Genomic DNA, 15,434 nt, shown 5'->3' with positions numbered 1-15,434 from the left:
GTGTGTGTGTGTGTGTGACTGTGTGTGTGTGTGACAGCCTGTGTGTGTGTGTGACAGTGTGTGTGTCACAGCCGGTGTGTGTGTGACTGTGTGTGTGTGTGTGTGTGTGTGTGTGTGACAGCCTGTGTGTGTGTGTGTGACAGTGTTTGTGTGACAGTGTGTGTGTGTGTGTGTGACAGTGTGTGTGTCACAGCCGGTGTGTGTGTGTGTGTGTGTGTGACAGCCTGTGTGTGTGTGTGTGTGTGACAGTGTGTGTGTGACTGTGTGTGTGTGACTGTGTGTGTGTGTAAGGGAGGGTGGAGAATCCAGATCAATTCTGTGCGTTTGATGTCACTGTTTCTGACTCGGTGACGTTGCCTCCTGCTGGGAAAGGGTCCGTTCTGCTTCATTTCTGAGGCTGCTGCTGTTTTGCCTGATTTTCCTTGACTTTCCTCCATTTTTCATCCTTCGCACCTGCAAGTGATTCTGTATCGCAGGGAGGGGACCCTGGATCTTTCATTGGATTGCTCTCCTGTTGTCTGCAGGCTCTTACACTGGATCCAAAATGCTGCCCGACCTGGTTTTATGCTGATGAGTTATTTGGGGTATGGATAAATGCCCCCCTTATTTCTGCCCCAATAAAGGCACCGAGGAACGTTTCCCAAATCTTCCAGCTGTTGTTGTGTTTTCATCTTCCCATCCCAGGAGCCGGAGATCCTGCTGCTGCCACAATGCTTCCCATGAAGTGACCGCCAGGTAAGGAATCAATCTCTGCAATTTCATTCATTGCAAGTGGAACGTCAGTCCCTCTTCTTCATCTCAACTGTGTGCCCCAATTTATTCCACTGACCCCCAACACTGCACCTGTCTGAATGTAACAATATGTCTGCCTAACCCTAAACTGTGCACCCCAAGTTTAACCACTCACCCTAATACAATCTCTGCATTAAACTCAGCTCTGTACTCCAAGTTCCCTCCCCAACCCCAATCCTACATCTGTCCAAATATCAGCTTTGTACCCCAATTTACTCCTCCAATCTCAACTTTATGCTCCAAAATTACCCCCACTGACCTTAAAACTATCTGCTGTATCTTAAGTGTACCCCAACTTAAACCACTGATGCAAACTTTAAAACTGCCTAAAACTCTCCACCTGACCCTGAACCCACATCTGCCTAAATCTTAATTGTGTTCCCTTGTTCCCCCCTCCAACCCCTCATCTGCCTAAACCTCAACTGGGTACCCAAAGCTCCACCCACTGACCCACTGAGATTTAGGCAGATGTAGGGGTTAGGGCTAGTGGGTGGAGCTATGGATACCCTACCCTCCCCCACTGACCCTAACCCTACATCTGCCTAAATCTAAACTGTGTACCCAACCCTTTCTAACTCCTGCTGCTGCAGCAAAATGTTAACCCTTTCTAACTCCTGCTGCTGCAGCAAAATGTTAACCCTTTCTAACTCCTGCTGCTGCAGCAAAATGTTAACCCTTTTTTAACTCCTGCTGCTGCAGCAGCAAAATGTTAACCCTTTCTAACTCCTGCTGCTGCAGCAAAATGTTAACCCTTTCTAACTCCTGCTGCAGCAAAATGTTAACCCTTTCTAACTCCTGCTGCTGCAGCAATATGTTAACCCTTTCTAACTCCTGCTGCTACAGTAATATGTTGACCCTTTCTAACTCCTGCTGCAGCAGCAAAATGTTAACCCTTTCTAACTCCTGCTGCTGCAGCAATATGTTGACCCTTTCTAACTCCTGCTGCAGCAAAATGTTAACCCTTTCTAACTCCTGCTGCTGCAGCAAAATGTTAACCCTATCTAACTCCTGCTGCTATAGCAATATGTTAACCCTTTCTAACTCCTGCTGCTACAGCAAAATGTTAACCCTATCTAACTCCTGCTGCTATAGCAATATGTTAACCCTTTCTAACTCCTGCTGCTAAAGCAAAATGTTAACCCTATCTAACTCCTGCTGCTGCAGCAATATGTTAACCCTATCTAACTCCTGCTGCTGCAGCAATATGTTAGTTAACCCTTTCTAACTCCTGCTGCTGCAGCAATATGTTAACCCTTTCTAACTCCTGCTGCTACAGCAATATGTTGACCCTTTCTAACTCCTGCTGCTGCAGCAATATGTTAACCCTTTCTAACTCCTGCTGCTGCAGCAATATGTTGACACTTTCTAACTCCTGCTGCTACAGCAATATGTTGACCCTTTCTAACTCCTGCTGCAGCAAAATGTTAACCCTTTCTAACTCCTTCTGCCTCAGCAATATGTTGACCCTTTCTAACTCCTGCTAAAGCAAAATTTTAACCCTTTCCAACTCCTGCTGCTGCAGCAATATGTCGACCCTTTCTAACTTCTGCTTCTATATCAATATGTTGACCCTTTCTAACTCCTGCTGCTACAGCAAAATGTTAACCCTTTCTAACTCCTGCTAAAGCAAAATTTTAAGGCTTTCCAACTCCTGCTGCTGCAGCAATATGTTGACACTTTCTAACTCATGCTGCTGCAGCAATATGTTAACCCTTTCTAACTCCTGCTGTTACAGCAATATGTCGACCCTTTCTAACTCCTGCTGCAGCAAAATGTTAACCCTTTCTAACTCCTGCTGCCTCAGCAATATGTTAACCCTTTCTAACTCCTGCTGCCTCAGCAATATGTTGAAACTTTCTAACTCCTGCTGCTACAGCAATATGTTAACCCTTTCTAACTCATGCTGCTAAAGCAAAATGTTAACCCTATCTGACTCCTGCTGCTACAGCAATATGTTGACACTTTCTAACTCCTGCTGCTACAGCAAAATGTTAACCCTTTCTAACTCCTGCTGCTACAGCAAAATTTTAACCCTTTCTAACTCCTGCTGCTACAGCAAAATTTTAACCCTTTCTAACTCCTGCTGCTACGGCAATATGTTGACCCTTTCTAACTCCTGCTGCTGCAGCAATATGTTAACCCTTTCTAACTCCTGCTGCTGCAGCAATATGTTGACCCTTTCTAACTCCTGCTGCAGCAAAATGTTAACCCTTTCTAACTCCTGCTGCTGCAGCAATATGTTGAAACTTTCTAACTCCTGCTGCTGCAGCAATATGTTAACCCTTTCTAACTCCTGCTGCTACAGCAAAATGTTAACCCTTTCTAACTCCTGCTAAAGCAAAATTTTAACCCTTTCCAACTCCTGCTGCTACAGAAATATGTTGACCCTTTCTAACTTCTGCTGCTATATCAATATGTTGACCCTTTCTAACTCCTGCTGCTACAGCAATATGTTAACCCTTTCTAACTCATGCTGCTAAAGCAAAATGTTAACCCTTTCTAACTCCTGCTGCTGCAGCAATATGTTGACCCTTTCTAACTCCTGCTGCTGCAGCAATATGTTAACCCTTTCTAACTCCTGCTGCTACAGCAAAATGTTAACCCTTTCTAACTCCTGCTAAAGCAAAATTTTAACCCTTTCCAACTCCTGCTGCTACAGTAATATGTTGACCCTTTCTAACTTCTGCTGCTATATCAATATGTTGACCCTTTCTAACTCCTACTGCTATAGCAAAATTTTAACCCTTTCCAACTCCTGCTGCTACAGTAATATGTCGACCCTTTCTAACTCCTGCTGCTACAGCAATATGTTAACCCTTTCTAACTCCTGCTGCTACAGCAATATGTTGACCCTTTCTAACTCCTCTTGCTACAGCAATATGTTAACCCTTTCTAACTCATGCTGCTGCAGCAATATGTTAACCCTTTCTAACTCCTGCTTCTATATCAATATGTTGACACGTTCTAACTCCTGCTGCTACAGCAAAATTTTAACCCTTTCTAACTCCTGCTGCTACAGCAAAATTTTAACCCTTTCTAACTCCTGCTGCTGCAGCAATATGTTGACCCTTTCTAACTCCTGCTGCTGCAGCAATATGTTGACCCTTTCTAACTCCTGCTGCAGCAAAATGTTAACCCTTTCTAACTCCTGCTGCTACAGCAATATGTTGACCTTTTCTAACTCCTGCTGCAGCAAAATGTTAACCCTTTCTAACTCCTGCTGCTGCAGCAATATGTCGACCCTTTCTAACTCCTGCTGCTGCAGCAATATGTTAACCCTTTCTAACTCCTGCTGCTACAGCAATATGTCGACCCTTTCTAACTCCTGCTGCAACAGCAATATGTTGACCCTTTCTAACTCATGCTGCTGCAGCAAAATTTTAACCCTTTCTAACTCCTGCTGCTACAGCAATATGTTGACCCTTTCTAACTCCTGCTGCTACAGCAAAATTTTAACCCTTTCTAACTCCTGCTGCTACAGGAAAATTTTTAAAACTTTCTAACTCCTGCTGCTACAGCAAAATGTTAACCCTTTCTAACTCCTGCTAAAGCAAAATTTTAACGCTTTCCAACTCCTGCTGATACAGCAATATGTCGACCCTTTCTAACTCCTGCTGCTACAGCAATATGTTAACCCTTTCTAACTCATGCTGCTAAAGCAAAATGTTAACCCTTTCTAACTCCTGCTGCTACAGCAATATGTTGACCCTTTTTAACTCATGCTGCTAAAGCAAAATGTTAACCCTTTCTAACTCCTGCTGCTACAGCAATATGTTAACCCTTTCTAACTCCTGCTGCTACAGCAAAATGTTAACCCTTTCTAACTCCTGCTGCTACAGCAATATGTTAACCCTTTCTAACTCCTGCTGCTACAGCAATATGTTGACATGTTCTAACTCCTGTTGCTGCAGCAATATGTTAACCCTTTCTAACTCCTGCTTCTATATCAATATGTCGACCCTTTCAAACTCCTGCTGCTGCAGCAATATGTTAACCCTTTCTAACTCCTGCTGCTACAGCAATATGTTGACCCTTTCTAACTCCTGCTGCTGCAGCAATATGTTAACCCTTTCTAACTCCTGCTGCTACAGCAATATGTTGACCCTTTCTAACTCCTGCTGCTACAGCAAAATTTTAACCCTTTCTAACTCCTGCTGCTACAGGAAAATTTTAAAACTTTCTAACTCCTGCTGCTACGGCAATATGTTAACCCTTTCTAACTCCTGCTGCAGCAAAATGTTAACCCTTTCTAACTCCTGCTGCTACGGCAATATGTTAACCCTTTCTAACTCCTGCTGCAGCAATATGTTGACCCTTTCTAACTCCTGCTGCTGCAGCAATATGTTAACCCTTTCTAACTCCTGCTACGGCAATATGTTAACCCTTTCTAACTCCTGCTGCAGCAATATGTTGACCCTTTCTAACTCCTGCTGCTGCAGCAATATGTTAACCCTTTCTAACTCCTGCTGCAGCAATATGTTGACCCTTTCTAACTCCTGCTGCTGCAGCAATATGTTGACTTTTTCTAACTCATGTTGCTGCAGAAATATGTCGACCCTTTCTAACTCCTGCTGCTAAAGCAAAATGTTAACCCTTTCTAACTCCTGCTGCTACAGCAATATGTTGTCCCTTTCTAACTCCTGCTACAGCAATATGTTAACCCTTTCTAACTCCTGCTTCTATATCAATATGTTGACACGTTCTAACTCCTGTTGCTACAGCAATATGTTAACCCTTTCTAACTCCTGCTGCTGCAGCAATATGTTGACCCTTTCTAACTCCTGTTGCTACAGCAATATGTTAACCCTTTCTAACTCCTGCTGCTGCAGCAATGTGTTAACCCTTTCTAACTCCTGCTGCTGCAGCAATATGTTAATCATTTGTAAGGTGCAGGGAGGGTGTCGAGAGGGAAATGGCTAAAATGCCCAGCTCGATCCCCTCTGTCTGTGGGTGGTTGAAGCAAAGTTGTCTGCCATTAGAAAGAAATAGTCAATAATGATGTCTCAATGATCCCCGGCAGTACTGGTAACTGCATTGGTCTTTTCGAGATGGATGGAGAGTGTTGCTAAGCAACAACCTTAGGAACTGCCGTCTGAATGTTCGTTTTAGTACCAGCAGTGCTTCATGCCTCCACCTACATGGACTGTTCAATTGCCGAGATGCACAGCCCTGTATGGGAGAGTGTGGCACAGCAACTGGCAATAAGTATGGTGGGCACAGCCGGGCTGGGTGGTCACTAGTGGTGACAGTAATGAGCGGAACCCTCTGCTCCCCCAAAAAGCTCCTGTCATTGGCTGTTGGATCCCCCTGTGTATGGGGCCAGATAAGGGCTAAATTAGCTCTGCTCTCCACATATTTGAGGGTTGGGGAATGGCTGTAATGGGGCAAATGATGTGCCAGTCTGGGAACAAATTCCACATGTAGGTACATCTATGCCCACCCTCTATCTCCCATCAATAAGTACTGACTAAATAACTGGTTACTTTACTGATCTGATTCTCACTTATTGCTTCCTCCTATACTCACTCATTTACTCCTCCTGTACTCACTTATTTACTCCTCCTCTACTCACACATTTACTCCTCCTGTACTCACTCATTTAATCCTCCTCTACTCGTTCATTTACTTCTCCTATACTATGGAACATATTATTAAGGTTAAGGCATGCTGGGAGCTGTAGTTCTGTAACATAAGGGTTTTATTCTTAAAGCTATATCGCTCAATAAAACTTCCCAGCTCTCCAGGGCCCAGGAATTAAAATACAAAATAATCCTCCAATAAGAATCGCAGCTGATGTGAGTAAATGTGGCTCCATGTTGTTTGTTCTGCAACTGGAGTTGGAAACATTAAGCCCAGTTTCACTGAACAAGTCTGTCCTTTATCCCCATGTCTCATTCCAGTGTCATATAATGAAATAAATAAAATAATGTGTGTGTGTAAGATAAGAGCAAGATGGCTGACATAGTGCTGGGAATCAGCATTCTCATTGGTCACTTCTCTTGCATTTATAATGATATCAGTCCAGTTCTCATTGGTGAGTTTTCTTGCATCTATAATTGGTACCTCTATAGTAAAATTAGGGGACGCAGCGGGACAGTGTATTAGCAGAATGGCCACCTCTTGTTTAAGGTAAATCCAGTTTCTTGTCAAGAATACTTTGGGCCAATAGATAGAATTGTGGTGCTGGGGGTGAGTTCTAGTGTGTGGGGGGGGGGAGAGATGGATTGTCGTGGAAATGACTTTTATTGTTATTATTAATAATAATAATATATAATAAAACCTTTAACTGCAGGAAATAGATTTTTTGTCTCAATTTTCATAAACAGGAATCACATTTTCATTAATGGAGAAAAGCCTTTTTCAAAATCTTACTCTAAACAATATAGGATTGTCAATAGTGAGTAGGGTTACTCCAAGGTGTAAGTATAGGAGTACCAGACTGTGTGACTGCCGGGGGCTCAGTACAAAATCTGTTGTTTAAATAAGACACAGGTATGGCCAATAGTATATCACTGTGGTACCTGGAGCCACACTCAATGTTTCTACTTTGTATCAAAGAGACTTTGTTCTTCTTTCCAGAACGTTAGAACCATGTCTAACACAAGCAACGGAGACACCAAAACCCAATGTCTACCATGTAATGGGCTGGTGAAGATTCCTGCTCCCACCAATGGCCTGGGCTCTGCCAGTATTACCAAAGGGACTCCAGCAGTGAAGAAGCGCCTGTACCAGCCCCCTACTGTACCCACCATCCTCAGCCAAGCCTTCCCCAAGCATGCCGAGCATATCAGTCCTCCCACCCTGCCCATCTTGCCTCCCACACACACTATCCCTCTGGGTCTGAGTCCTGGAGAGGAGAACGTTCCCCTGCCATGTGGCCCCCCAGCAGACAGAGGGCCAAGTCCTGACATGAACTGGCACCTTGCCCTGGATGAGAAGATTCTGACCCGTCTTTTCTGTTACTTTTCTGCCTGTGAGAAGTGCGTTTTGGCTCAGGTGTGCAAGACATGGAGGCGAGTTCTGTACCAGCCCAGGTTCTGGCTAAACCTGACCCCAGTGTTGCATGCCAAGGAACTATACAATGTGTCGGCCTCAGGCGACAAGGTTTTTACTAACCTGCAGGGCTTTGCGGTGCGTGGATTTGAGTCTTTCTGTCTGGTTGGGGTGTCGGATCTGGATATCTGTGAGTTTATTGATAACTACCCGCTTTCCAAAAAGGGAGTCAAATATGTGAGCCTGAAGAGGTCGACAATCACTGATGCTGGACTGGAGGTGAGGCTTAATGTGTCCTTTAATCATTCAGATATAAGTATGGAACCCCAACCATTATACAGTGACCTGATGGTGTCGTCACACACATAGACCCCTTTGCAGAGCCTAAACGAGAGAATATCAAGCAGTGGTTGGCATGTGGCATAGGTGGGCGAGGGAATGTTGAGCGGAGGGTACTATTATTTATTACCTTGGGTGCAAATACTACTGGGCACAGCTCAGAGCAGATAGAACACTAGAGCCCACCCCTGACCTTTATTTACACCCCAATAACATGAGATTTAAAGGGCGCACATCACAATGCACATTTAGTGGTTGATCTGAGTGTCCAACCTGTTAGCAAAACTCTCAGCAGCAGCATCCAATGGGCTTCAGGCTAAACTTTTCTCTAATTGGCCGGTTCCTCTCTTTGTTCCCCAGGTGATGCTGGAGCAGATGCAGGGAGTAGTACGTCTGGAGCTGTCGGGCTGCAATGACTTCACTGAGGCTGGCTTATGGTCAAGCTTACACGGACGCATTACGTCTCTAAGTGTCAGCGACTGTATCAATGTGGCTGATGATGCGGTGGCAGCCATCTCCCAACTCCTGCCCAATTTGGGTGAGCTGAATCTCCAAGCCTATCATGTAACGGACACGGCTCTGGCATATTTTACTGGCAAGCAAGGCCGAGCCACACACACACTGCGCCTGCACTCCTGCTGGGAGATCACCAACCATGGGGTGGTCAATGTGGTCCACAGTCTACCTAACCTGACCGTGCTCAGCCTCTCTGGCTGCTCCAAGGTGACAGACGATGGGGTGGAGTTAGTAGCGGAGAACCTGAGAAGGCTTCGGGGCTTGGACCTGTCATGGTGCCCACGACTAACAGACACGGCCTTGGAGTATATCGCTTGTGACCTGCACAAGCTGGAGGAGCTGGTTTTGGACAGGTGGGTGATCCAGGAGCAACAGGCTAAGGCCAAAGGGATACACACGCCATCACCCCAATGTGACTAGGTCACACCTTGGCCAGTAGCCTATTATTGTTACTGTTATCCTTGATTTTATTGTGCCGACATATTCAGCAGCACTTTATAGAGACTCTCCCCATATGTAATACAAGGCACATTGTTTGCCTGGTACACAAACCCATAGCAACCAATGTATTTGTACAGGTGATCAGGAGATGCTACCTGCTGATAGGTTGCTATAGGTGATAAGAACTGTAACAAACATTGCACCTTATATTGCATAACCCCTTGTACATCATTTCCATCAGTCCCTGCCCCAGTGAGCTAACAATCTAGCCCTATCACATTCCCATCAGTCTCTGTCCCAGTGAGCTAACAATCTAGCCCTATCACATTCCCATCAGTCTCTGTCCCAGTGAGCTTACAATCTAAGGTCCTTATCACATTCCCACCAGTCCCTGCCCCAATGAGCTTACAATCTATGGTCCCTATCACATTCCCATCAGTCCCTGCCCCAGTGAGCTTACAATCTAAGATCCCTATCACATTCACATCAGTCCCTGCCCCAGTGAGTTTACAATCTAAGGTCCCTATCACATTCCCATCAGTCCCTGTCCCAGTGAGCTTACAATCTAAGGTTCCTATCACATTCCCATCAGTCCCTGCCCCAGTGAGTTTACAATCTAAGGTTCCTATCACATTCCCATCAGTCCCTGCCCCAGTGAGTTTACAATCTAAGGTCACTATCACAATCACATCAGTCCCTATCCCAGTGAGCTTACAATCTAAGATCCCTATCACATTCCCATCAGTCCCTGCCCCAGTGAGCTTACAATCTAAGGTCCCTATCACATTCCCATCAGTCCCTGTCCCAGTGAGCTTACAATCTAAGGTCCCTATCACATTCCCATCAGTCCCTGCCCCAGTGAGCTTACAATCTAAGGTCCCTATCACATTCCCATCAGTCCCTGTCCCAGTGAGCTTACAATCTAAGGTCCCTATCACATTCACATCAGTCCCTGCCCCAGTGAGCTTACAATCTAAGGTCCCTATCACATTCCCATCAGTCCCTGCCCCAGTGAGCTTACAATCTAAGGTCCCTATCACATTCCCATCAGTCCCTGCCCCAGTGAGCTTACAATCTAAGGTCCCTATCACATTCCCATCAGTCCCTGTCCCAGTGAGCTTACAATCTAAGGTCCCTATCATATTCCCATCAGTCCCTGTCCCAGTGAGCTTACAATCTAAGGTCCCTATCACATTCCCATCAGTCCCTGCCCCAGTGAGCTTACAATCTAAGGTCCCTATCACATTCCCATCAGTCCCTGTCCCAGTGAGCTTACAATCTAAGGTCCCTATCACATTCACATCAGTCCCTGCCCCAGTGAGCTTACAATCTAAGGTCCCTATCACATTCCCATCAGTCCCTGCCCCAGTGAGCTTACAATCTAAGGTCCCTATCACATTCCCATCAGTCCCTGCCCCAGTGAGCTTACAATCTAAGGTCCCTATCACATTCCCATCAGTCCCTGTCCCAGTGAGCTTACAATCTAAGGTCCCTATCATATTCCCATCAGTCCCTGTCCCAGTGAGCTTACAATCTAAGGTCCCTATCACATTCCCATCAGTCCCTGCCCCAGTGAGCTTACAATCTAAGGTCCCTATCACATTCCCATCAGTCCCTGTCCCAGTGAGCTTACAGCCTTAGGTCGTTATCACAGCCCTGCCAGTAGGTCCCACCCCTTTCATTGGACTATGTCTCCATCACTGGGTCACAGCAGTGCTTGTCAGTAGGTTCTGTTCAGTGCCTGTCCATGTCCTTTTATTGCAATAAGAGCTTGGGGAGTCGCTTATATTAGGGTGCTAGTGAGCTTGTTAAAAGGTACTCTAGCTCCAGTCAGAGCATTTCTTAATAACAACTGAGGGTTTTACAACTTTTGAATTATTTGTTTTCCTTTTCTGCCACTTCCCAGCTTTCAAATAGGGGTCAGTGACCCAGCAGCCAAAAGCCATTGCTGTATGAGGCTACAATGAGCGCACCCATATGGCACATACTGGTGGCACCAAACACATGGGCATTGGGCAAGTACAATGTGAATGTCTCCTTCTTCCTCTGTGATATTGTAGAATAGCCCATTAGGGCAATAGCAAACACTGGCTGTCACTATGGTTTTTATATGACACTTGTACAATGAGCTTTGTTAACTCTCCCAGAGGATGGAAACAAGTCTTTCTGTTTGTCTGATGTACAGAAAAAGCCTGGAAATGCCCCAGAATCATTTGGGAGTCGCCTTAATGGCCAAGTTGTATTAATATGGTTTATCATTTTCCCTGGTACCTAGTGAGGGGGGAGGGGGTTGTCCCACTGTTTGGCCAACAGGCCCATGTGCACCATCTTGGAATGAGCCCCTTCATTCACTAAGTTACTAAATTCCTGCTTCATTGAAATGTCTCTATTCCGTATGGAACATTCCAGCTCTACATAGGGGAGGGGATGGGGGAAATTTGTCGGGCAGGGTTGGAAGAAGGCTGGGGGGGGGAATGGCCATAGATGGGTCATGGACTGGGGGTGGAATGATGGGTAATTAGAAATGTATTGGAAACTTGTAATGGCAGCCCTGGCTGGTACTTTATTGGTTAGGCCAGTGAAATATTATCCAGGGGGCAACTTTACCACTCGGCTACACTCAGGACTTGGACCTAAACGTGTGCCCCCCAGTCAGAGTCCTGTCAGGCACCCAGTGAAATAAGGCCCCAAATGAAAACCTAGGGGATGGGGCTTCCCATGAAATGGGCAAAGTTTGCATAACTGGGATTTGGAAGGATCAAGGAAAAGGCTCCTCCTCTTATTTCCTAATAATGTCCCTTTCCTTCCTCAGGTGTGTGCGCATCACAGACACTGGGCTCAGTTACCTGTCCACAATGCCATGTCTCCGCAGCCTTTACCTGCGCTGGTGCTGCCAGGTGGGTCACAGCTTTTTCTTATTAACTCCAACGGGAAGATTGGGTAAATCTGCTCTTTTGGGCTCACACTCTTTTGTGTTGTGGTCAGTTTGGCCACCTACTTGTTGGGCCCCAAGACAAATAATAATCATATAAGGAGAATAATCAGCAGAGGGCAGCCAGTGGCAGAATTGTAACACTAATTTGGGCCAATTCAAATTGACACTTGCTCCAGGGCAAAGAACCCATTGGTGGACCCTCTGCTATGGCAGCACATAAACCATAATTAGGACATGGGGGATTAAAATGGATCCAATGGATTAAAATGAGGGGTCTCAGGGAGATGCTTCAGACAAATGGGAAAGGTCTGGTGGTGGGCTCTGTGTCCTGGTAGACCCTTTTGCCCATTTATAAAATGACCCTGCCCCTATTCATCTCTTTTACATAAATGGGTCATATTAAGCGTTAATGCCCATAAGAATATTAACATGGCGGCCATCAGGAGGGGCTGCAGTAGGTGGAGGAGGGGCAGGAACTGCAACCACTTTTTCTTCTTTAGCTAGGATGCCTTGGGTCCTCCACATTGGACAAGGCAATATAGGGTCCACGGGGTGGTGCTGCTGATCTAGGGGCTACTTGGCTTGTTTCAGGGTGGGAACCCATCATTACTGTTGCTAGCCCTGTCCAAGCTTTATTCTGATGGCAACACCAACAATGTTTCTTTCATTTCAGGTGCAAGATTTCGGCTTAAAGCATTTGTTGGCGATGAAAAGTTTACGACTCTTATCTCTGGCCGGTGAGTGGAGAGTGTATTGGGGCAAGTCCAAAGCCACCAAATCTCTAGCTTAGCATTGTTGTCCCTAGTTACAATATAGTAGAGTGTAGGCAATGCTGAGCATTATCTGTGGATGATTTACACAATTCATTTAGACAGTAGTTGATTTTCAAGTTGTAGTGTTGTTACTGGAAATGGTTTATTGAGAACGGCTCTGGTTCTCTCACATTGATCCCCAGACATCAGGCAGGAAGGGTCCGTTATCCAATGGGAGTAGCCTCATCTTTCCATCTAGAAACTCCTCCTTAGCACATAGTGTCTATAAAAACCCATTGAATGAAAACGTGTCAGACTTCCGTTCTATGTTTTGTTTATTTTCCAAAGCTCAGGTTGGCCAACAATCGCACGTGTGTTCATTATGTGTATCATTGCAGGTTGTCCCTTGCTCACTACTACAGGTCTCTCTGGCCTGGTCCAACTGCAAGACTTGGAAGAATTGGAGCTAACCAACTGCCCTGGGGCAACTCCAGAGCTCTTCAAGTATTTCTCCCAGCACCTGCCTCGTTGTGTGGTGATAGAGTAAGATACCAGCTCCACTCTTAGAGTCGTCTTTTCCAAATCATTGACAACACTGACCATCAGATCGGAGACTTTGGCTTTGACATCAAGATCAGCCATTGATTATTAACATGCAAAGAGAACAAGATCATGGAAGATATTTCACACTCTGGTTTGTGAAGGCTTCATTCCATGTCCTAAAGGAAGGGTTGTATATTTCCCACGTCTCATTTCTTGTCTTCTCTGTCGTGGACTGTTTTGCAACTCAAAAGTAGAGCTGGTTCCCATTCAAACCCCCAGCAGTGTCCTCTATAAGGTTAACATGGCATGAGGTTAAGTGCAGTTGAGTCTTATCTGCTGTTATCCAAATGGTGGTTGTCCAATTATTTGAGTTTGGTGCTTTGGAAGGTGAGTACAGAAGATCTACTGGGCCCGGCATATAATAATTCCTGGATAATTAAGTGCAAGCGACACTGTAAAGGCAATACTGAGGTAGAATATTCTGGATCCACCAGCAATCTGAAGAAGCTTCAGTACAACTTGATGTTGGTATTACTCTAGGATTATCTTCATGAGATGCATGGGCTTACCATGAGAAGAGCCAATGTTGTGTTTACCTACTGATATTATTATGGGATCATCATCTACTATAAACCTGACATCCAGTCCTTGTCAGCCTTCTTTCTACTTGGCTTGGACCCTTGTGCAGATGCAGTGGCTTCTACAATAACAAAACTCTTCTGGTCCAGGTTTAGCCATGAGTTGTTGCACACAGAGCTTTGCAGCTGGAATCAAATGGAATATAGTGTGGCTTTTGCAATAGATTAAGGTAAGGGGGGTCACAGGCTTAGGGTTATTCTAGATCTTCTATGTGGAGGAACCAGCGGCAGTTCTTTTCTTAGTTCTGCTCAGTGATCTTCCATTTGTCAGTGGATCAAGTCTGGAGCCATTAATTCTATAAAAAGGACAGTACAGGGAATTGTGGGCATGGAGCAAACATTGAGCAGAGGATATGCCTTTGTATATATATATATATATATATATTTATGTGTTGGACTGGGGGTCTCCCTCACATTGCTTCATAACTTGCCCTAGTGCCTGTACATTTCTCTCCCTGCTTGTCTAAAATTGAGAACAGAAGTTGGAGGACAGTATCACCCTCACCTTCCTCATCCTGGAAGGAATATTTCTTCTTGAGCTGAACCTTCTCTCTAAGAAGTTTGCCTGAGGTGCACAAATAGTGATAACATGAATCTTCTGCCCCCCCAGACATAATCCATTAGCCCACCCTGATGACTTCACTTGTCTGCTAATCTTCCTGAGATCCTTTCCACCAATTCCCTCATTCCAATCACCTTTCATACTTGATACAAGTTCTGTTTTCCTTTCCTCTATTTGCCTTATTCTTGCACATTTCTACTAGAATCCTCCATGTCACCGGCTGGCCCAGTCTCTATTTGCCCCATGTTCACGTCCTGCTTTGGAGAGCACTGTTTACAAAACAATCTTGTGCTGTTTCTCACAATGCTTTAAATCTATTAAAATATATCATTTTTTCCTCCAGACCCATGTGACCAGTGTTTTCCCATGACTCTCTCATTTTAGTGAGATTTCTGGCCTTCTAGGCCGACAGCTGCGGAATGAAACATGGAAGTACATATCATGCATAGTGTCTCCATGATAGAATGTAGAAACACACAAGTTACACCCTCATACTGTACTGTCTAAGGGAATCAATATGGCACCTCCTCCTCCCATATGTATAAATACAAATATACAGAGAAGGAATGTTCTGGGCACACAATAAGCTATACCCTCATACTGTACTGTCTAAGGGAATCAATATGGCACCTCCTCCTCCCATATGTATAAATACAAATATACAGAGAAGGAATGTTCTGGGCACACAATAAGCTATACCCTCATACTGTACTGTCTAAGGGAATCAATATGGCACCTCCTCCCATATGTATAAATACAAATATACAGAGAAGGAATGTTCTGGGCACACAATAAGCTATATCCTCATACTGTGAGCAAGCATGGATTAGTGTAGGAGTAGACAATGAGCAAGCATGGAGTAGTGTAGGAGTAGAGAATGAGTAAGCATGGAGTAGTGTAGGAGTAGAGAATGAGTAAGCATG

At 45.0% G+C, this 15,434-nt stretch overlaps 1 protein-coding gene across 1 annotated transcript; it reads left to right on the top strand.

Annotated features, from left to right (window-relative positions):
- Positions 1-248: 248 nt before the first annotated feature.
- fbxl16.S (F-box and leucine-rich repeat protein 16 S homeolog) lies at positions 249-14,855 on the top strand. The gene is made up of 6 exons (XM_018240659.2): positions 249-735; positions 7,372-8,064; positions 8,485-8,993; positions 11,894-11,978; positions 12,690-12,753; positions 13,167-14,855. The coding sequence occupies exons 2-6, from the start codon at positions 7,384-7,386 to the stop codon at positions 13,313-13,315; spliced, it is 1,488 nt and encodes a 495-aa protein (XP_018096148.1). The 5' UTR covers positions 249-735; positions 7,372-7,383; the 3' UTR covers positions 13,316-14,855.
- Positions 14,856-15,434: the final 579 nt, after the last annotated feature.

This window comes from Xenopus laevis, chromosome 9_10S, assembly GCF_017654675.1.
Source record: "Xenopus laevis strain J_2021 chromosome 9_10S, Xenopus_laevis_v10.1, whole genome shotgun sequence".
Lineage (NCBI taxonomy): Eukaryota > Metazoa > Chordata > Amphibia > Anura > Pipidae > Xenopus > Xenopus laevis.
This window is presented reverse-complemented; position numbering and strand designations above follow the sequence as displayed.